General features: G+C 40.5%; 1 protein-coding gene across 5 annotated transcripts; it reads right to left on the bottom strand.

The window, feature by feature from the left end:
* Positions 1-1,637: 1,637 nt before the first annotated feature.
* Positions 1,638-23,439, bottom strand: LOC117303444 (ADAMTS-like protein 2). Of its 5 annotated transcripts, none has more exons than XM_033787638.1 (18): positions 23,281-23,439; positions 21,423-21,576; positions 20,446-21,064; positions 14,003-14,112; positions 13,509-13,584; positions 12,853-12,910; positions 11,757-11,929; positions 11,237-11,357; positions 10,551-10,631; positions 9,887-10,062; positions 8,294-9,443; positions 7,158-7,281; positions 6,398-6,605; positions 5,851-6,003; positions 5,363-5,524; positions 4,535-4,738; positions 4,095-4,236; positions 1,638-2,058 (listed from the first exon to the last, which is right to left on the bottom strand). In XM_033787638.1, exons 3-18 carry the CDS (start codon positions 20,707-20,709, stop codon positions 1,955-1,957), a joined length of 3,306 nt encoding a protein of 1,101 aa, XP_033643529.1. In that variant the 5' UTR covers positions 20,710-21,064; positions 21,423-21,576; positions 23,281-23,439; the 3' UTR covers positions 1,638-1,954. The 5 variants fall into 5 exon arrangements, with proteins under 5 accessions (XP_033643529.1, XP_033643528.1, XP_033643530.1 ...); XM_033787637.1 differs by having other exon boundaries at positions 21,423-21,573; XM_033787639.1 differs by lacking the exon at positions 21,423-21,576.
* Between the last annotated feature and the right edge of the window lie 485 nt (positions 23,440-23,924).

Below are 23,924 nucleotides of genomic sequence, written 5' to 3'. Positions count from 1 at the left end.
TGAGAAATTGAGAGCTAATGAATCGTGTACAAAATATTTTTATGGGGGAAAAGGCATCAGTTAATTATGGGAATTCGGAGGAAAATTACTTGCTCTGGGGCCGATTTCACAAAGAGCTAAGATTGATCTTAACTGCAAATCAATCGTAGTTGCTTAGTATTGTGTGATGTCACAATACAAATCACTATTGTGATACTGAAAATTTGTCTTGCGATGAACTTTATTGCTTTGTGAAATCGGCCCCAGATTGAATAAAAAAAGATCTGCACATCAACGAATATAGCTTAAGGTTAATTCAAAATACAATCGTTCAGGCCAGAAATGTTTCATGCTTTCACTGAAGGAAGAATTAGAAGCTGCTAAATTTACAAGTTTCGTTCTGAAAATGTAAGGGATGAACAAACAGTTCCCATTACAGTCATTTACAGACTCATTTCAACCACAATGATGCCATCGGATGTTTTGGGTGTTGTCAAATTCCATACTGGAAGGGTATCGAATACAATGGCAATTTTAACTTTAGCTGAGAGACTTGTGCCTTTCCCCACTCATTAAAGGCAGTGGACACTATTGGTAATTGTCAAAGACAAGTCTCCTCACTTGGTGTATCTCAACATATGCATAAAATAATAAACCTGTGAAAATTTGAGCTCAATCGGTCATCGAAGTTGCGAGATATTAATGAAAGAAAAAACACCCCTGTCGCACCAATATGTGTGCTTTCATTTGCTTGATTTAGAGACTTTAAATTTTAAATCTGAGGTCTTGAAATCAAATTCGTGGAAAATTACTTCTTTGTCGAAAAGTACTCCACTTCAGAGGGAGCCGTTTCTCACAATGTTTTATACTACCAACCTCTCCCCATTACTCGTAATCAAGAAAGGTTTTGTGCTAACAATTATTTTGAGTAATTACCAACAGTGTCCACTGCCTTTAAAGGACTCTATCTATTGGAAAATGAGTACATCACAAAATTGAATTTGACTTTGGAGTTCCTCTTAAAGGTGAAACAAAACATAAAGAAAATACAAAATATTATTTTGTGAAACAACAAAAATCAGAATTTAACCCTCACACAAGCACAGCTAGCACAGACTTCTTCAGTACATGCTAAAAAAGATAATTAATAAACAGGATGTACAATGCTGTACAATGTTAAAAGAAAAAAAATACTGTGCGGGGAACTTTTAAAACGGAGTGAATATACAGAGACACTATAAGCTCAGATTTTGATCAATTGCGTTCATAAAAATGTCCCTAAGCATATGAGGAAGATAGCCAGAAAGGTCAGAAGGTACTAGCGTCAACTCGTGTGCTTTGGATTATGTGCGCCTTTGGTATCGTAGGTAATTATCACAACAAATCTATTTAGGGTGCTTTCTGCTTCAGCAACCCCCCCCCCCCCCCATGTACAAACCCAATCTGGACCTGCATCCTTGCCTAATAGAGTCAATAGTCAAATTTTGGCCCCTGGCGACTAATGTCTCGCGTCAAATTAGCAGAAATAATTTCATTATGGCGCGGGAGAGATTCACTGGGGGTTCAGAATGGGAAGGTATTAATGCAGCTTTTGGTGGGTAATTTGTTTAGTTAGAAGCTTGAGTTCGGACGCCGTCATGAAGACTTCGGAGTCTAATCTGTGGATTATGTCGATTTGAAGAGTTGGGTTGGGGTGGGGGGAGGGGTATAAGCAAGTATAGTTGAGGACATTATTGTGAATAAAATTGTGGATTCAATCAATGATGATTTTGCCTTGTGCTCAGCAGTATGTCAAAGTGAAATAACAATTCACAGCCATAAATTACTAATTCTATAGTGCTAATTAACTGGGCACTTTTTCATACAGCTTAAGCAGAAAATATTGCCATAAACACTTAAAAACAGACATAAAAAAAAGAAGAGTGAAATCAAGCAGTTTCTTTGTGAGTTTTGTCTTTTACAAACCGTTATGCTATCATGGACTACAGGACAAGCAACATGATCTTTTGTAGCTGGCATAACGACACAGGTTCGCTCTGCGAATTAAGTTGCAGTCGGCGGTGGGGCTGTCGGAGCAGGCTACAAAGGAAAAAGAAAGGAAAACAAGGAAATAATTACCTCAAAGGCACTGGATACTATTGGTCATTACTCAAAATAATTTTTAGCATGAAAACCTTTATAATTATTTTTTTAAATTTATTTTAATGCAAATTCGCCTAAAACAAGGCTAAAAGTCACTCTAGGTAAAGGGCTACATAGAAAGAAAACATAGAAATGTTGAAGCTCTGTGGAGCTGAAGGTAGGAATTTATATTCCTCTCACATTAATATAGGTTTTCGCGGTCAATTTCGGAAAATGAGCAGCCAATTTAAACACCAGCTTATTCTATTTGGCACGAAACTGAATGCTACTGAAAAGCGTCATTCGATTTCGTTTTAAGACTAGTCAAATGTACTTTTACGTTATTCGATTTAACAAAATAATCATTCAATTTAACAATTCATCAAAGCAGCATTCAAATTCACAGACGCTTCTTGAGGCGTGTGTGTCACGAAAAAGAATGACGATACGCTAAATTGAACAGAGTGCTAAAGGAATTTGACTCGACTCAAAACGAAATTGAACGGCCGAATTCTGAATTTGAAACGCAGTAACAACAGGAGAGGCAAAACAGTTTTAATTCAAACGCATGAAAATGAAATTGACTGCTCATTTGCCGAATTTGACCGAGAAAACCTATAGTATAAAACATTGTGAGAAACGGCTCCCTCTGAAGTGATGTAGTTTTTAAAAAAAAAGTAATTTCTCACTAGAATATCACTTGGTAACAAGAAATGGAGAGCTGTTGATAGTTTAAAACATTGTGAGAAGCGGCTCCCTCTGAAGTAACGTAATTTTGTCACTAGAATATTTGAATTGATTTTGTGACTTCAGCTGAGAGGTTTGTTGTTCAATGCATTTGTTGAGATACACCAAGTGAAAAGACTGGTCTTTTACCAAAGGTGTCCAGTGTCTTTAAGTTCACTTAAGAGGCATCCTTAGTTTCTTTACCAGACAAAAATATGTCAGTACAAATGTTTTCCCTTCATATGCTGTACCGTGTAATGTTTTGTGATCAAGTTTTAATCTTTGAAAAACAAGCATATAAAATACATCTTGGTTTGAATGAATTAAACTGAACCCAATTTCGAATCTACAGTTTTGAATAATCAAATACTGATTAAGTTTGATGAATACAGGTCGCACCTCCTGGTGAGAGTAGAGATAAACGCTTCTTTGCAAATCCACCAAGAAAAACAATAATGAATTACTAAATTTGAACTAATCAATATTCTAATATCTGGTTACGCTTTGTGTAAATCTGAGTCTCTTGTTTTATTTATTGATCAAATTATTGCACCTGGATGTTAGAAATATTGATTTTAGCTTTGCCCATTAAAGGCAGTGGACACTGTTGGTAATTACTCAAAATAATTATTAGCATAATACCTTACTTGGTAACAAGTAATGGGGAGCTGTTGATAGTATAAAACACTGTGAGAAATGGCTCCCTCTGAAGCAACATAGTTTTGAGAAAGAAGTAATTTTCCACAAATTTGATTTTGAGACCTCAAGTTTAGAATTTGAGTTCTCAAAATCAAGCATATGAAAGCACACAACTTCATGTGACAAGGGTGTTTTTCTTTCATTATTATCTCGCAACTTCGTCATCCGATTAGGCTAAGATTTTCACAGGTTTGTTATTTTATGTGTATGTTGAGATACACAAAGTGAGAAGACATGTCTTTGACAATTCCAAATAGTGTCCACTGCCTTGAATCGTGAGGAAGCGTCATAATGCGGCATGACGTCATAATACTTACCCCAAATGAGGCTATTGGCCCACATCCACCACCACTTACAGTGACTGGCCTCGTTTTGGGTTAGCATTGTGACGTACCTTGTGCATAAATATTAAGAGAGGCATATACTGTTCGAAACGTCGACACCAAACCGGCACATTTCAGAGCCAACACTCAAAAGAGATTTTACACATAGTTGTACCCGCAAGTTTACTATTCATGTTTATAGTTACTCTGACACTTTATCTTGAAGAATCCACTCTGGTGACTTACCTGGTATCGTAGCTGGGCATTCTCTCATGGAGCAGGACTCCGTGGCCACCGGCTTCTTGTTTGGATTACAATGATTTGGGTTCCTCTTGGATTGACAGTGAACTGTCCTGGACTTTTGACCACTTCCGCAGGACACCGAGCACTATTGTGGTTAAAAAGAACATGGATAAATATAAATTATATAAGCACAAACGGTATCAAAGCACAACAGAATTAGGCTTACCAGCCGTAGATTTCACAAAACTCTTCCAAACTTAAGACTAATCTTAGGACTTAGGACGAGTCCCAACCCTGCACTGTAGCATGCAGACCTTAAGATTAATCCTAAGTTAAGACGAGTCCTAACTCTGTGTGAAATCGACCGAGGCTTTTGTTAATGAAACGAAAAGCAACACTAGATAACCAAGGAACCAGACTAAATAGACAACATCATTTCCTACCTGAGACCAAGGTGTGGTGAACCACTGAGCAACCCTCCTCCTCTGCCTTTGACAGCTGACCAGAGAACAGCTCGACTCCAAAAGTGGTTTCTGTTGGGATGCGCAAACAGACTCCAGCAACACCTGCATATGGCCTCCCACAGCGCTGGTCCGAGCGCAGACAACTTGACGGTCGCGGGTTGTAGTACCACATTCACCCTGGCACTGCAAGAATGAGTTAGATTTTAAGCCTTAGGTTAAGAAAAAAAAAACAGTTGTCAGTAAACTCACAGGCACTGACACGATGCACCACATGTTTAGGCTTCATGAACTTTTTGATCGGATAAAAAAAGGCAAACTAGGGTCTGCTTTAAAGGAACATTACAGAATTGGTTTTTGCTAACAAAACAGTTGTGGGCAGAGTAAGCACTTTATGTAATCCATCACATACATAAACTGACACGCCTTGTAGAAGTTTGAGATTGATCGGCCATCTGGGTCACGTGAGAATAGCGAAAAACCGATTACTAATTTTGCATTGCATCGATGCCAAAACAAATAATGAATAAAACGCTCACTGAGCGATAAACTCCAAACGCGAAATTAGATTATTTATTTTGAATCAAATTTTGACATTTCAGACAGAAATATTTCAAGGGATGTTTTCTACTATCGTCATCAATAGACCTATAACTTTTATGTAAATCTGTGATCTTCACGTTTTTTGTTTTTTTTACCAATTCTGTAACATTCCTTTAAACGTGCACTTAAGGTAATGCTAACCACTGAGCCACGACATGCCACAACGATGCGATTCGGGCCCTTTATCCCACGAGGAAAGACACTTACATCACTCCAACTTTGGGGCACCCACTGGGCAGGACAGGCTTCTCCGCAGAGCTGGGCCGATATGAGTTTCTCATCTCTTGGACAATTCTTCTGGCTGATGATGATCCCCGCAGCGTTGACACAATCTACACGTCGATAGCGCACTCGGCAAACCCCTGGGCACTGTTTGAGAAATCAAAAACAGTTAATGAATAAAATAACAACTAGTTCTTATATAGCGCATCTTTAATCTTTCTCAGCTCCTTGGGGAGTATACAACCCTGAGCTGCTGTGGCGATCCAAAGACTTTTTCAAACACAATATCGACCTCTACCCTCTGGTGCCCATGTATACCTCTGGGTGAAGAGTCACAATTAAAAGTAAAGCATCTTGCTCCAGGATACAAGCGCCATGACTGAGATTCGAACTCACACTCTCCGCAGACTTAACCACCTTTAAAACACTAACAGAAAGAGAGAAATAACCGGATCAACAGATCCTAGACTTACTGAATTCCACTGAGTAGCTCTCCACTTATTGGGGCATCTTTGAATCATACACCGTCGTCGTTGTGCAGGTACATTGTTAGGGTCGCATTGTTCCTGACCTGAGGAGCATCTCACCTCTCGACTCTGTAGTCCCTCACCACACTCCACAGAACACTGAGGGGGAAAATGAAGTGGTGAAAATTATTGATAAAAATAATAATAATAAAAGACAGTTCTTATACAGTGCATATCACCGTAAGGTCCCTTTGTTCTTTTAAAGAGAGAAAGAAATATATTGAAAAAGGACGAAAAGAGTGAAATTAACTGTGATGACATTGATGAAACAAATCAATTAACCGAGGTTTAAAATTGATCAGTAGTTTCAGCTTGTTTGACATTGCGTGGTAAACTGTTCCAAAGATGCACAGCAGCACTCTGGAAGAAGTGAGAAGCCATAGGAAGTATTTGTGATACATTGGGCTGACAGAAGATGTTTGTTTTTGAACGTAGACTTGTTAAAAAAACATCCAGGCAGCTCTATGAAATTGGGCCCTGATCACTGACTCACCTCCGACCAATCTGAAGTCTGCCATTGTGGTCCACACGGCTTAAGAGTGCAGGGTCTGATGCTCTCGGGGAGGTTGTTCTGATCACACTCTGCATTACTGACGCTAGTGTCTAGGCCAGGGGCTAGCATGAGCCAACAGTGGACGGTCCGATATACCACGCCGGTACCACAGGAAACTGTACAGTGACTCCAGCTACCTACAGCCCATCTGTGATTAGAAACAGTTTATTTAATGTGATTTTTAAAGTGTTGTATAGTGTGGAAAATAAGAACTAACTATTAACTTGTGGGTACAACTACGAGTAAACTTTTAAAGTGGGAGTGTTGGCTCTGTGAAGAGCCAGTGTGGTCTTGATGTTTTGAATAGTAATACTCTGTTCGTCTTCAGAAAAAAACTCCTCTTGAGAAGACGAGCAAAGACGAGGCTTGAAATATCGAGACAACCCCCGGCTCTGAACCATATACTATTAGCTTGTCTTCAGGAGATAAAGAAGATGAGAAAAAAATACTGTTTTCACAAAGTCGAGACCACACAAACTCTTTTCAGAGCCAGCCCGCCTCCCAAAAAAAAAAATTACACATGGTTGTACTGACAAGTTTACTAATTATATAGTTCATTTTAAATTTGGCATTACTGTCAAACTTACAGGGTAGACTTAACAGTAGACTTCCTACTTACTTGAAAGTTTGGCTGGTAGGGAAAACTGAATTAAGAAACTTTTTTTTACAATCTCTTTTAATATACATATATATATCTCACCTTTGACCACAAGGCTTTCCTTCACACTCTCGTTCCACAACATCTGGCTTTGAGCCTGGATCGCAGAGATTATCGGCAACTTGTTGCCCTTTCAGAGTGCAGTAGGCATAGGATCGGCTCATCCCTGGCAGTGGACAATAAAGACGCTATTCAGGCCGTGTCCGAAACGACGACTTCGGCTACAGCTACGTCTAGATCACCGCGTCTACCAGTGTTGAAGAACAGGCAGACGCGCGCGATCTAGCCGTAGCTGTAGCCGAAGTCGCCGTTTCGAACGCGGCCTCATACTCAAAGGACCCTAAAGTCTGAAAAATCTCATCCATCATAAAATAATTTCTTATACGATGACAAAAGCGATGTGACAAAATGTGCTTGAAACCTTTTACCTTGGAACCATTCCACAAGTTAGCCAATATCTTGGTGAGGAATGCAAAATCCAACAGAGCAGTCACTCAATATTTAATATTCTTTGGGGAAACCCCCTTTGGTTTCACAGGGTTAAACTCAGAGTACGGCCCTTCCACGGCAAAACAGTCTTACTCAAAAAATGACACTTTGAGAAAGGCATGTGCAGAGATAATCTGTTTTGCCTCAAAGGTAGTGGAAACTATTGGTAATTACTCAAAATAATTCTTGATTTCAAGTAATGGAGAGAGGTTGATATGTAGTATAAAACATTGTGAGAAACGGCTCCCTCTGAAGTAACGTAGTTTTCGAGATACAAGTAATTTTCCATGAATTTGATTTTGAGACCTCAGATTTAAAATTTGAGATCACGAAATCAAGCATCTGAAAGCACACAATTTCTTGTGACAAGGGTGTTTTTTCTTTCATAGTTATCTCGCAACTCCGAAGACCAATCAAGCTCAAATTTTCACAGGTTTGTTATTTTATGCATTTTGAGATACACCTCGTGAGAAGACGTGTCTTTGACAACTACCAATAGTGTCCAGTGTCTTTAAAACAGGATGAAAACGTAAACAGAGGCTAACAGTTTGAAGCAAGGCTGTTTTGCCATGGAAGGGCCGAGAAAAGCACATCCTATGCTTCATTACATGACACCACGACAATCCAGCTGTAGTCATAGCCGCCAATTTGTACACATCCTTAAAGCTTCTTTGGCATTCTTCCCTTACCTCTTGAGCAAGTGGCGCTGCAGGGAGCAATCCCAGTTCTCTCCCAGCGATACTGCGGCTTCCGGTCCTCATTTCTCGGTATATCCCCCCTAGAGATCAAAACGGAAGTGGCCGCTGCCGACGGGAACGCCGACGAAGGCTGGCTCTCCATCGCTGAATTCACAAGCGCCAAAATCTCTGGCACATCACCAAAGAGGTCTTGGAGCAGGTCAAAGTCCACCGGAATGTCTTGAGCTTCTTGAATCGTTTCTTCAGTTACTGGCGGTTGTGGTGATGCAGTGAGAAAGGATTTAGTCGGCGGCGTCGGCTCTGTCACCAATTCATAGTCCTCGTATGAAGAATATACACTTTCAAAAACATCGTTCTCTAGGTAGTACGTCGGCACTGTGGAAGGAGAATGGCGTACGCTATTGTTCGCCACAGCTGTTGGTTCTGGAATACTTTGGTTGTTTTCGGGGACTAAAAGTTTGTTTTGCGAGAATTCTATATTTTGCTGAGTTGTGAGTTCAAGATTATCGTCGTCTGAGAATCCAGATGTTTCTGTTTCCTTGTTGGGAGAAGTTTCAGCATCCTCTTTATTTAACATAGAGTTCGAAGGATGCTGCACATCGTCATAATATCCCTCTGGGGGTATATCTACTGGGTGAGGTGCTACCCTGCCCACTGTTGAATGATAACTTGAATTTTGACTAGCTGGGAGTAATTTCCCTGAAGCACCATCTGGTGATTCTGTTGTTTCGTTCAGCACTATCTCTGTAGTCTCCACTCTAATGGGCTTTGATATCTCGGAAGTTGTTTCTCGTGTCGGTTGTACTTTAGGCTCAGCTGTTTCCAATTCTTGTGTTTCCATGGTAACATTTTGAAATGAATCCAGCGCCACCCCGCCAGGGATCAACGATGGCTGTTGTTCACTGGTACCTTGTTTTAACGCATCCACGTGGTTGTCTTTCTCAACTGGAAGCGTCTTAGTGGAGATGAAGTTCTGAACATCCTGCTCCGCGGATTCTTTTGAAGGTGTTTTCGATTCTGTCGTTTGCGATTGTCTTGAAGATGTCGTGATGGACGCAGCGGTTGTTTGAGGGCGCTCTAGTGGTGGTAGACTATACTGATACGCAATGTGTGCCTTGAGTTGCTTCCGTGCGTTCAAAACCTGCAGGGAGCAAAAGTACAACATCAGATTTGATTGTCAATAACAAATTAAAGTTATGAGTTAGATAGGAAAGTTTCAGCTGAGATTGGTGTCTTCCTGCTGAGAAAACAGCAACAAAATATTTTCACACAAACATGAAATTCATCCATGTTTAGTAGATACCAACCCCATCTCTGGCCACAGCATTCGTGAAAGGACAACACCCCTCATAAATCTGAGAAACGATTCATGCAGTAATTGATTCTTAGATTGAAATGTTTTGGGGTTAATGAATTTCCAAACCACGAGAGAATCGTTTCTCAAAATAAATGATACTTCTTCAAAGGCTGCAGCGCTTCTCATAAAGTAAGTTTTTATGGTTATTAATTTTTGGAGATCTTACCCGTCTATAACCCTAAGATATACAAGCTTGGTTTATCAAACATTCAATAACTTGTACTTACTAAAATGATAATATTGCTGGTCAGCGATTGCTTGATGATAATTTCCTCGTAGTCACCGTCTGCGTTTGTGCCACAGCGTTTGTAGGACACCGTAGTACCGGCCAACTCATACAGACCCGGCCTACTGATGCTGTAGATACTGTTTAACAATGGCTGTCCATTGTCATCTGATATACCTGTACAATAAAAAAGAATTTTAATGTATTTTTCCAGTCTCTGAAAATATTTGGGCCAACAGCCCAGCTCATACTTCCTGCAAATGCGATACGAAAGTTGACGTCACAAATTCGCAATGGAAAATTCGCATCAGTTGGATGTGTTCAATTATTGCGAAATATTCGTGGCAAATGCAGGGCTTTGATGTCAAAATTCGCTTTGCAATCGCAGGAAGTATGAACTGGGCTCTACGCTAATAAGCTAGGCATATAACAGAAGATTGTCAAAAAAGAGGGAAAACAGATTGTATTATTATTGTTATTATATATTTCTGATAATGAAATCAAGAATGCCTCATAAGTGAACTTAATCCCTGTAGCTTGCAATCCTCAGGAAGCCTGTGAACTAGGGTGCTTGCTATGTGGACTGGAAACATGGAAATTCAGAAAGAAATGATTCAGGGAATGAGGGGGGGGGGGGGATAAGCAATTGTTGGAAGAACACTTACCTAAAAAGTTTCCACTTCTCTGGAGTTCGTACACTCTGATGTTAAAAGCACCGATTGGAATCTTCACAACATCATTGTAATCTGGGGGATGATATCGGTAAATAAAATTTGTTTGAATATTACGGATTAGAAATGCCAAGCTGTCTAATGGACTGCTAAGTTCGGGTTTGGTCAGCACTTGGTCCCTGTCATGGCACTTGAACGAGACACCATAATTGTTTCATACAGTTGGTGCGCCAAAGTCATGGCATGTCATGTCCAGGCAGTCAGGCGTGTCGTGACTAACTGACTGTTTCAGACTGAAGTTTGGAAAATGACAGCATTGGATTTCAACAGCAATCTAAAGGAGGAATACTTCGTCGGACAAAAAAAAGTAAAGTTTAAGGCCATTTTGATTGGATATCATTGAAAGTCAGGAATGAACCTACACATTCCCAAACAAAAATGTAGAGACTCATCTTTCTCATAATGATGTCATCAAATGTTTTGGATGTTGACAAAATTTGCAATGGGAGGGTATTGAATTCAATGGCAATTTACATAATTTTAACGTAAGGTTAGAGACTTGTAATTTTTTTGTCTCCACTCATATGAGAACTTTAACTACTGGAAAATGAGTACTTCGCAAAATTTAATTTGACATTTCCCAAAGTCTGGAAGTTTGAATATGGTTGTTGGAGCATTACCTTGATGGAGTACCCCATTGAAGGTTGCATAAATGACTCGACAGGTGGATCCATCGCCCCCACAAACACCACAAGCGTCGAAAGCTTTGGCCGAGTTTACTACACCGTCGCATCCAACTCCCTGTGAACAGAAAAACACAACATCGAGATAAATTGTTTGTGACCTTTAAAAATTTCGGAGTTTAGTCATTACTTGAGTTTTGTAATCTTGCACCGTTTACTTATAGGCAAGAGGCAAAAGATCACTTCTTGCATCAGTTGGGCATTCAGCAGACTGTTGGTCAATGTGTGGGATGTTTTAAGTTGTGATCTCTGGATCTGCCCAACTAGTCCAGCTACTGGGCATCAATTATCACAACTAAAAAGACAACGCCAAAACTTTGGAAGAGTGAAGGCCTAATCATGTTTTTCTCAAAGGTTACATTGTCATTGACACAAATTACTAAATAAATGGATAAAATAATATTATTCTGCTGTCCATGGCTGTGCTGAGGCAATTTAAATTTGAGGAGGTACTGACCAGACAATGTCCTTGTAGGCAGACAGACAGTGTGTCCGCCCCATTCTGTTGTCCGCATCCTCTGTAGTTTGTACACAGTGTACCGTCTGGCATCCATTGACGGAGCTGTCTGTAAACTCTTCGACTATTATTCAGCGTTGTACAAACGACTTGACACGTACCAACTGGTAGAACTGCAATTAAATCATAAATTTTATTTTATTTTAGAACTAATTTACACGTTCGCTGTCGGCAGGAGGGTTACGTTATAAATCGCAACAACACCCCTGAGACCAACTTCATGGCAAATTCTGCAATTTCAATTTCTGCGCTAGTAGTAGTTCTGTAACAAAAGAATAAATGCCTAAATATACAACCATGGAACCTACACACGGGCACAAACAAAAAATCCCTGCTAACCCGTAAAATGCGCAATTCCTTTCTTGTAACTTGTAAGCGCTGATTCTTACAGCCATGAAATTGGGCCCAGGTACATTGCCCGTCGCAGAAAGGTTTCCGTATGGCGCCACCACTTTTTCATTCGATATAAAAATCAATTACATGTATTATAGTATCTAATAACTTATCTCAATGAGATATCCCTTTTTGTAAAAATGAGTGGAAAAGTGGTGGCACCATACGGAAAGTTATCCAGACCAGTGGGGGCCACACTGCCGCGGGGCCGTCTAAAACAGTAACTAATAATATATTTTTAATAAAAATGTTACTGTACACTGTCTGTAGTGTTAACAAGTTTGTTGTCACATTACAAAAACAAGTTAAGTCATGTTGTAAACTAAAGGTTTTAACATAAAAAACACCATTTCATGCTTATACCCATCATCAATATTATCGAAAAAGTAACCTACGACAGTTTGTCTTGATAATGTTGTCGTCTGCTCACAGTCGCAGTTCAGATTTCAGAATGTGTGTGTCTTCTCAGCATGCTCAGCACGAAAATTGCAAAATTATTACAGCGCCCTCAGTTGACCATGGAAAAACATTTATTTTTTATTTTACTGGTACGGTGGCGCTGTTCAACAAGATGAGTATTTATTTTTTGTACACCTGATGAAAAGTGCTGAAAATCAACTTAGTGTTAAAAATTAACTTTTACCTGACGTCGTCCAGTGCAGACCAGATTCATTGTAACTCGAACACTGTTCTTTTGGACACTGAAAAACAAATTGTTTATGATTATTGGTATATCATGCCATGCTTCTCCTCTCTTGCACATCCATTCAAGGGCCAGGGACAGCGCTAGTTTAAAAAACAAGATGTCCTGCCAAAAAGTGGGTCCGCTCATTTACAGCAGAAATAATCCAGTCAAGTGCCCCAAACTTTCTGATAAAATGTTAAGTATTGTCAAAATGCTCTCCATTTCTCCAACCAAGTACCTCACGGTAACTTTCTGTCCCATCCTGCCGCCATGCCAGTGGCTACGCCATGCCGACCTTTCCAACCAAATGCTGCCCGGTAAGTTCTTGGCAAACGTACATTCCTGAAAAAGCATACGCGTACCGTCCGGTTATTTTCAGCGAAACACTAGCACACTATTCCTATCCATTTCAAGTCACCAGACACTTTTTTTGGCAAGCCTCGGTAAACAATGTGACGTCATGGACGCATGACCAATCATATCGCAGGCTCACGAGCAGACAATTATCATTGGTTGACAGCGGACACTTTTTGGCGTGACACCAGTTGTAATTGTACCATCGTGAATTGAATGGTATGTAGACATTAATTACGAATTAATACATATTCTCATACCTGGTGGACGTCCGTTTTACAAACTTTGTACTGTCTCGTTGAACCTTGGCAAAGCTTCTCATCGGCTATTTCATTCCTGGCGTAAAAACATAAAATCAACATAACAACTTCAACAGAGTGGACTACGAATGATATTGAAAAATGAAACACGTCAGCAAGTCATGGAGTTCTGTCGAGTCCGCATGTCCCCCATGGGAAATTAACAATGTGCTGAAGGAGGCCTGATTAAAAAGAGGGCGTAGCGTAGCAGAAGAAGAAGTTTGTATACAGTTTGCCCCCCCCCCCCCAAATTGGTACGCCTCGTCGTCGTCCAGCCTATTTCACTCCACTGCAGGAGGAAAGCCTCTTCACCAATTCTCCATCTCATTCTATCCTGCGCCGTCTGTTGCCAAGCAATGCCCCTGTGTGTACTTAGATCATCTCTCCAACTTCTGTTTTGTCGCCCTCTTTTGTGCACGTCGATGGGTCATATAAATTTTGTATTTCTAATTTACCTTTGATTTGTACACATCCTCTCCCGACTCTGCACACCGAAGCCACACGTTCTGCTACACACCGACCAGTCCCCGAACTCACTCCACTCGTAGCTGTTGAGGCGTGTTGTCTGTTTATACCAAATAAATTCAACCACTTTAAAAACAACAACCTTGCAACGATGGACACGAGGGCACGTTTTTTAAACAATTGTCATAAAGCCCATTAGCACAGAAACATCTTGCTTATCAACCTCTATACCCTCACACTATGCTTGATTATAATTGCTTCTCTGTACCCAGGAGTATAACATGCTACCTATATAAGTATGCTGTGCTATTAATAAGGGTAGAGGTCGATATTGTGTTTGAAAAAGCCTCTGGAGCGCCACACTGCAGCAAGGTGTTGTACACAAAGTGTATACTCCCCAGGGAGCTGAGAAAATTTACAGGAATGTTATTGGTCCAATTACAAGGGCACTATAAAGTAGATTGATATTATGCGGTATGTAGGTATCAGGGGCGGATCCAGGATTTCTCAAACGGGGGTGGGGGGGGCGTGATTTTTTTTCGTGGCGACTCTGTAAGGGGTTGAATTTGTAAGGGGTTGACTTTGTAAGGGGTGACTTTGTAAGGGGTGACTTTGTAAGGGGTGACTTTACATGTGGTGACTCTGTGAAGGGGTGACTTGTAAGGGGTGAGTTTGAGAGGGGTGACTTTCTAAGGGGGGGGGGTGACTTTTTTGTAAGGGGGTGACTTTCTTCAGGGGGTAATGTAATGTAAGCTAGTACACAGTAAGTGGCACACAGACATGCTCCATATGCACTGAACAAGCAACCAGGACGCGAACGTGCAGGTGGGGGGGGGGGGGGGGGGGGGGTAGGGGACCCGGACCGCTGTGGTGGCGTCGTCCTGAGTGATTTACTCAACCAGTGAGTAAGTGTCGAGGCGCAATAATTTTAAAGAAAGTTTATTGCACCTTCGAAACTTAAAAACTAAAAATTTTATTATTTTTAAGGGTCACCAATCTTGGACATAATGCGATTTTGTTGTTGAAACGATGTTGTTTTTACCAGAAAAGTAAGATCAAAACGGAACTTTAAAGTCCATCATGAGACATTGAGTTGTTTGTTACTACGTTATTTGAAAACAATAGCAATGTTCCTACTCCAGAGGCAATTTGACCCCTCCCCTTCCGCTACGCCACTTAGGACCCGGCTCCCTTACCTTGGGTGCATTGCATATTGACTGACAAGTAACTAAATCATCTAAACAATAAACACAAATCTATAAATACACACACTCGATCAAAAATACTACTTTTATTTGTGAATTATTTTGTGATGATTAATTGTTAGGGGATTAACTCTGGCCTGGGGGTCGCAAGGGGGTAATGATAGGACGCCGAGTAGGTGCAAACACGCGGAATGGTATGCGGGCACCTTACTCTCCCGGACTGGACCCAGGAGTTTTTCCCAGGTCCTCAAATTTATTCAAATGAAGCTGAACAACTGATGTAGTTTATAGATAATGGGGTGGGTGTAAAATAATAGCTAACTTGCGGGTACAATCATAATAATAATAATAATAATAAAACCATTCTTATATAGCGCATATCAACGTGAGGTGCGCTGTAAAAGGAAATCAACAATTACTGTACAAAGTAAACAGATATGTTTTTAACCGAGTTTTGAATTGTTCTGATATCTCAGCCTGTTTGACAACCTCTGGAAGACTGGAGAGCGGGAACCGTACGACTTGGTTTTGATAACAGGGGGAGTCAGCAGGGATTTATTTGAAGATCGCAGATTTTTGGTTGTTTTGTACCCCTGAACTAAGCTTTTAAGATAAACAGGGGCTAAACAACATGTAAAACAGGGTACATGTTGTACATGGTTGTACCTTCGTGGTACATGTTATTATAGTCTTCCTTCATTAGCCTTTTGGAGATAATAAGCATTGTCTATAGTTCTACCGCCATGGTCTGAGTGTCTTTCTAAAACCAATTAGTATTGTGTCCACCCTTGCTCTTTGGTCCACCCATGGAGCAAGGAAGAGAATCCACAATACTTCCAAATGGCTAATCCGCAAGTTTACTAAATATTATAAGGAGTCTATACTTGTATGTTTGGTTTGCGGTAACACCATGTGTGTCTCTACTTGCCAGGTAGAGTTGTTCTTAGAGAACTGTCTTGCTTTATTCTACTGCCGCGGAGTAGATATTCGGAGGTTCGGGAGACTTCTCAGTTCTGAAAAGAACTGTCCTGCTTTCTAACTATTACCAGGGCGGATGGTATAGAAAATAGACTGGACTACTACTTTAGCTTATAGGATCGCAATTAACTGTACTGCCGCGGAGTCAGTTCTGAATTGGTCTCAACGTTTCGACTAGCTTGCTCTAATCATCGTCAGGAGATACTTATAGTTTCCTCTTATCCTTCACACCATACAAAGCTTCAAACATCACTCGGGGCCCGGGTGGGGGGGTGTAGTTGTGGTTCCTATATAAATTTTAGTTTCACACGCAACCCTGATCGACTTTATATTATCATGTTCGAAGTTGGGGATTTGCTCGTGTAGGGTGGTCGGTCTTTGCCCTCCTCCCACCACCTATGCCCGTCGCGGCTCCCCGCTCGCAAGTTTTTTTTTTGCCATCCCCAAAAGTTTTCCTGAATTTTGTTCGAAGATTCCCTTTTTTGAATCACGTAAATTCCCCCATTGAAAAGCACCATGTACAACAGTGGCAAAATTTGATGTACAGGCAATGCCCGGTGTCAGATGCAAAATGTGTCCGCCATGCAATACTGTCCGCTCTGGACATTTTTGCATATGCAATCGTGTCCGGGGCTATGCAAAAACCGTCCGTTGGACATGTACAGGACGATAGATGTATGTGCGCACATAAGCGAGCGTGCATGCACTGAACCTTCGATTATGCAGCATGAATATTCACGTATTTAATGATTGCAGCGAATACCCAACAGCCGAACATTAATTTTCCATGTCATTCTTGAGATGCACTTAGCTTGTAATAAAATGGCGAACGTGTTCCGTCGAGCAAAGGAGTTTAATTTACTACAAGGACGGTTTTGCACGGGGGCGGACACAACTGCATATGCAAATGTGTCCGGGCGGACACAATTGCATTATGCAGCAGCGTCCGGGCGGACACGATTGCATATGCAAAACCGTCCGGCGGACATTATTGCATATGCAATAGTGTCCTCCATATAATGTATAATGTCCTCCATATAGTATTGCATAGAGGACATAATTGCATGCGACACATGTGCATAGAGTACCCGGTGTACGGCTGTCCTTACCGTGAGCATGGAGGTAGAATTTCTCCATGGTGTGAGGTATAGCATGATTTGAGAAGAAGCCATAGCGTGCAAGGGGTGGATTGGGTGCGAGTGCCAAACCCCCTTATCTTTTCTTCACCGGATCAGGGAGGAAGTCCGGATGTATTAAGGCAGAAAGCGCTCATGAAAACAAAGCATGGACAGCTGAATAATTCACTGTCAAATTTGCATTTTACGCTCCGTCCCCCAACTGTAGAAAAGCCGCCCCAACTATACTAGTTGGGAGATTTCTACCTCCATGGTTGGGATGGCCCAACAACAGCAGGGATTCAGAGATCTCTCACCGTACATGAGATTGGGATTAAGGGTGGATTACACTACGGTTGGGAACGGCAGCAGGACCCCCACCACATCACCTAAAACACGTGCCAGTCGCCTATGGTGAGAAGTCTTAGAGAAAAGTTTAAAATTAAAACTTAACTGAATAAATTGACATTAAAGGCACTGGACACCTTTGGTAAAAATTGTCAACGACCGGTATTCTCACTTGGTGAAGAGCACAAGAGGGGTAGAGAATGGGAAAAGCTTGTGTCCGCATTCCGTGCAGTCGACTGATGATGATGACGATGATGATGACGATACCAACTTACAACATTTGGGCTCAATAGTCATCGAATTAGCGACAAAGAAAAAATATCCTTGTTGCATTTATCTGTGTGCTTTCAGATGCATAATAAAAAGGCTTCAGCCTAAGTATTTGATTATTTGAGTAAGAAATGACCCCCTTCTCAAAAACTATTTTCTTCCTCCATGTTCAGAGGGAGGCGTTTCCGTTGCTCGTGTTTATGCTAACGATTAATCCAGTGTCTTTAACCACAGGACAGGGATACTGACTGAGCTTTGAACAGTTGAGACCACGTGACCCTTGTTTACAAATAGATTGACCTTGCACATTCCAGGTCATTAACCGGCAGGCGAGATTACACCAGTTTTATGGGAAATGTTACATTTTCCACATAAATTCGAGAGTTACATGATCAACAGCTGTACCGTAATAAACAGATTTCTTCATATTAAAAAAACGACACAAAATTAGACAGTGCAGTCTCAGATAAATAACAGATTTTGTGTTCTGCCATTGGGCTGTAGGAAGTCCAGGCTCAGTGGCTCCTTTGTAAACACAAGACGTAACAGGTTACGTAAACCATAAATAGTGCCTCTTAAATATATAGGGTCGTAAAGAGAGATTGCGTAAGATTGGGATTTAAATTCTTTTTCTGTTGATAAATCCTCACGTGGCAGAGAAAAGGAGGTAGGCCTAGCCTTAACTGATTATGAAGTTCACACTAAAAAAAAACCTTTTTATGAAACAATTCCCTCCGAAATGAAGAAACACATTCGAGAGAACCGTATCTGAAAACCCAAAGAAAATTAATAAACCAGCAACGGCTGGTTTCGGTTGTTATTATTATACAACCAAAAATAAGAACAATGCATATTATGTTTATAATAATCTTTATTCGCCTAACCCATACAATTACAGCAAAACATTTTCAAAGGTTTGTTTTTGTTAAGCACGATTGAACAAACAAAACACGAATACTGTCTGCAACTTCATGTGTATTCTGTCAGCTCCACCAATCCTGATAATACCTTTAATTTTGTGTACACAAATATCAAGACCTTCAAATAACAGGTATTGAGACCGCAACCTTCAGAGAATTATTATTTTGATTTTGAGGAATTTACGGATGAATGTTTATCACATCCTGAGACTTGGCCAAACCACAAAACCATTCAAAAACCTTCAAAAAAGTCCACACAACACACGCTGAAACGTATAGGAACGAAAATATTCATTAAAACACATTTTTAAAGGTATAGTGTCTAACTTTTTTTTGGGTAGTGAAGATCATGAATAAAGGCAGTGAACACTATTGGTAATTACTCAAAATAATTTTTTAGCATAAAACCTTACTTACTTAGTAACGAGTAATGGGGAGCTGTTGGGAGTATAAAACATTGTGAGAAAAGCCTACCTCTGAAGTGCCGTAGTTTTCGAGAAAGAAGTAATTTTCCACGAATTTGATTTCGAGACCCCAGATTTAGATTTTGCTCGAAATCAAGCATCTGAAAGCACAAAACTTCGTGTGACAAGGGTGTTTTTTCTTTGATTATCTCGCAACTTCAACGACCAATTGAGTTCAATTTTTCACAGGTTTGTTATTTTGTGCATATGTTGAGATCTGGAGATGCCCCATGTGAGAAGAATGGTCTTTGACAGTTAATATAATGCTGTCCAGCGTCTTTAATACTTCACCATTGCCGTTTCCTCCATGGTTATACAAGTACAACTGCCACAAACAAGGTCATAGCCGCATTAGGTAACTTTCCTCGGACGTGGCCTCTCACAACAAAAAGTCAGCACGTGTCTGTGATGTCTTTAAACTTCCACAATTTTATTGACAGCTTTTATTTCCCAGGGATATGATGTTCAGATTGCTTATTATTTATAGGTTAAAGTCTGTTCTGGCGGGTTATAAATTATAACACCGGATGAGGAAAAAAAATTGCGTGTAAGCATAAGAGGTAGAGTGGAAGGAAGTTAGAGTCTAGGAATGAGCACACAACTTATACTAGATAAGAAAGTGTATGGCACGCCTTATATCGCTGGAATTAAAGAACAATAATATTTGAATTGACTATTAACAAATAAATGTTTTTAAGACAGAGTGATTGCGCACGCCACCTGTAAGAAGTAAATACATGTATTATTCGCATTGGTTATAAAAAGTGCGGTATTGTTTATTAATGTTATTTCTAGTTAGAGTTAGACCTACGCCAAGCACTCTCTGCTGACGTTTTTGTTTGTTTGTTTGTTTGTTTGTTTGTTTGTTTGTTTGTTTGTTTGTTTGTTTGTTTGTTTGTTTGTTTAATTGTTTGTTTGTTTATATGTTTGTTTGTCTGTTCATTTAGGATGATACTCCTTTTTGAGTGTACTCGGCAGACTGTACAAAGGGGTTTAAACACCAAGCTAACATAATTACTGCCAATCTTTCTCATTATACAAACATTGGTTTTCTTAAAAAGTAAAGTTATCTAGAGTAAATGAAATCATGAAAAATTACAAGCTATTTGGAAGTAATCAAAATTATACGTTACCGAATTAGCTTCCGAGATGGTGTCCGTCAGTTGGTGCCTCAACTCCGACAAACCGTTCGTGAAATAAATGTGTAACATTATTACAATCCATTTGAATATCAGCCGGTGTCCTAGCAGCGAGCCACGGCTGGCAGTCAGCCGGTTGAACGGAGCTCTGCTCCCGGGCCGTGTTGTCCCAATTGTTCGGTTCAGGGGTCGGCATTGTTTTGTTGGTGACACCATTACCAACGGTGTCCCGTGTTCTATTTGTAGAGTGGATACCATAATCTTGCGGTAAACCTAAATGACCAGCACGCCACGAGGAACTCACCATACGAGTTCTTGATGTTCAACCGAGGATTTCACCTCCTCACATAGGGGGAAAAGCTTGCCCTGAGCACGGATGGTTAAACTGCGTCGAGTGAGTAACTTCACTTGACGATAGGGCACCTTATAGCTCTACAACATGCACTGCAAGTATAACATCATTTGCCAGGTGGCCATTGTCCATATTTATACTAATTTTCACTTGTCAAACTGCCTGCAAGTCACCGTAGAGGTAATGTGGTATACCCGTTGTCTCTACACACCATCGGATCGACATTTCTTGGAAGCTAAATTCTTGGAGACAGTCGAAGATCTTTGATTGAAACCACAGGAGAAAGTTTCAAATTAGTGGCAGGAACATGTGGGTTAATGGTTGATGTATGTTAAAGCTACGAGTCAATGTTAAAATTGTATAAGTTAGGGGGTATCAGGTATGATTGAAGTGTTCCCAAATTTGTGGAGAAGTTTGTTGAACGCCGAAGCCGGTGGTTGTCATTGAGTTTTTTTAGAAGCCATGTGTAACAGCATAGTAACAGGAACATAAAATCGTAATGTCGTGTGGTTCACCCTGATGGAACGCAGATTTTATAGCGCATTAAGCCTAATGTCTTAAACATGTTATGGAGAAAAGATGCTGTTTCAACAGTTGAATATGAAAAAAATGCTACAACCTTCAGACGTGGATTCTAAACGACAGCTCTCTTGAGGAGATCTCCGCCGGTCAGGAGACTGTTTTGTCGGTAGTGGTTTGTGCCTGTGCACGCTGATAAAAAACCTCGTCCGTTGTCCGGATATGAGAGCACGTGAATATGTTCCACCGCACTACTGACACACACACAGGGTATAAGGTGGTGGTATGTGTAAGTGGTGTAGGATTTTCTCACTGGGGTCCTTGAAATATCGACAGTGAAAGTAAAGTCCAAATAAACAACTGTATTGAATAAACAACTACTAAATAACGGGGTCTTAGGTTTAGTGTGCACACACTCTCTCCCTCTCAAGTGGATGTGGAATGGTTTATTACACATGCGAACTGCTCTCATAAAAATCTTCGGAAGTGTTCTTCGGATATCCTTGAGGGTTGTGTGTTTTTCTACCTGAGTATACTTACAAATAGATTTAAAAATAGCTGGCTTTAAAATAGCAGCGAGTTATTTTTTGTTGTGGATGTTTTTGTTTGACTTTTAAACAGACTTAACGGATTACGCCATTCCATCAATTCAGAAGAACCGCAGTCATTGGATATGTGGCACCAGCTTTGCAAATATTTTGACTTTGTTCACACACTGCAGACGCCGCTCAAAGTAGACAATTCTCACCAAAACAATTATATTGTTTCTCAAAATGTTTTACATTATCAACAGATGAGTATACAGTGCAGCAGGCATGGAAAGCAGCAGACAGGCCAGGGAGACCAAGTCCTCGACTGCCCCTAGTCTTGGCCTTGGTGCCCCTTCGCCTCGGTGCCCCTTCAAAAAGTTCCAATTTCCCCTTTAAGATTTCCGATGGAAGTGCCCTTTTTTACAAAAGACAAACTGCCCTGCCCTTTAAAAATGAATTTCCAGGTCTAATGCAGGCTACATACCAAGTAACTATTGTTTTTTTTAATGGTCATGGGGTAATTTCAAAAGGCATGAATGAGGGAATGGTCGTGTGTTAATAACACCCACACTTTCATCCTCGCCGACACGCCCGCCCACATACCGTGACTCTACAAGTAATTGTAACCATGGATGTAGAACTTAAAGTGTAACAAAACATTCCTGATGATCACAGTATGTTATTCCCAAACACCTTCAAGATTGTTTTTAAGCATTTCTGCGAAACTGTATTCCAAGATGTAGTATTTCCATTTTGGCCAACGGAGCAGCTAATTCCATGGTTGTGCAATGGGAAAGGACCCCCTACTGGGAAGACTACATGTGTTCAGTCAGTCTTCATTTCACGCACGTACGTCCACCAGAGTGGCGATACCAAATATTTTTACCTGATGATGTTGCCATAGAAACGCATGGAACCATACATTGTGAAGGATAAACGGATTATTACATTTTGTCATGTATTGTTTTTTGAAATCTCTCAAAGCCTTGTGATTGTGAAAGGATTTTTGTATTTTGTTAATTTCCCCAGAGGAATTTTGTTCTTCTTCAAACTTTAAGTACAAAACGCCTTTTATGAATGACAATCATGTTAATCGCGATATCAAAGTTCGCACACTTTTCAGTAAAAATTGAGGTTAAAGGTTTTACCTGTAACCATGAAGTTCCTTCCTTCATGTTTTATTAACCATCCATTGGTGGAAGTTTCAACTTTAACGTTTTTTCTTATCAGTGTAATTATGAGGTTTGTTCAATTCCTTGCTCTATGGTTCAAATTACGGTTACAGGTGAAAACTGTAACCATGATGAAGTTCCTCATGGACTTTAACCATCAATGGCTGGGGGTTTGAACTTTCATGTTTTCCCCTCATTTTCAGTAGGCCTATACGAGGGGGAACAATACTACAAAAGAAAAGAACAAAACACTCACCTAGATGTCTGAAGCTGCGAATAAAATATGTTTCAATGAAACCCCACCGTCGCCGACATGCTGCAGACTGGGTGTCGAGGTTTTATGTTACTAGACTTCACTTGACGTCAACTTTGTTAACTCTGTCTACACCAAGCTATGTCATTCATCCCAACTATGTCCTTGCAACTGTCCCTCACACCGCACAGGAAGTAGTCCTTCCAGCGTTTGGGGAAACCAATTGTACACTTTTGAACGTGCAGAGTTGACATGAGGGGTGGTGGACTGGTTGGCTAGTTTATACTGACTGGAGTGTTGGGAATGTCAATGGTCATTGAAAATACTTTTCTTGGAGAGTGGCACTCGTGATACAAATTGGCTCGGATTTATGAATGGGCAAATGACGCATTATATCATTTTTTTTTCATTTTTTTTTCATGTGGAAGTTTTTCTTTGACTGAATAAGTAAGACCATGGAGAAAGGGTGAGACCTTTACCTCCATGGTTTTAATAAACATAAGTTGACTTGTGGAAATGTAAATGACGTACGCCGGTGTCTTACTTAGGAAAGCTGTCCCCGGTGGAGAATATTTCCCCTATATGGGAAATTAATAAAAGATGGCGCTATCAGAAAAAAACGTGTGCACATAATGGAGGGGGGGGGG

Source organism: Asterias rubens, chromosome 19, assembly GCF_902459465.1.
Source record: "Asterias rubens chromosome 19, eAstRub1.3, whole genome shotgun sequence".
Classification (NCBI taxonomy): domain Eukaryota; kingdom Metazoa; phylum Echinodermata; class Asteroidea; order Forcipulatida; family Asteriidae; genus Asterias; species Asterias rubens.
Note: the sequence above shows the minus strand (reverse complement) of the source record. Positions and strands in the feature narration are given on the sequence as shown.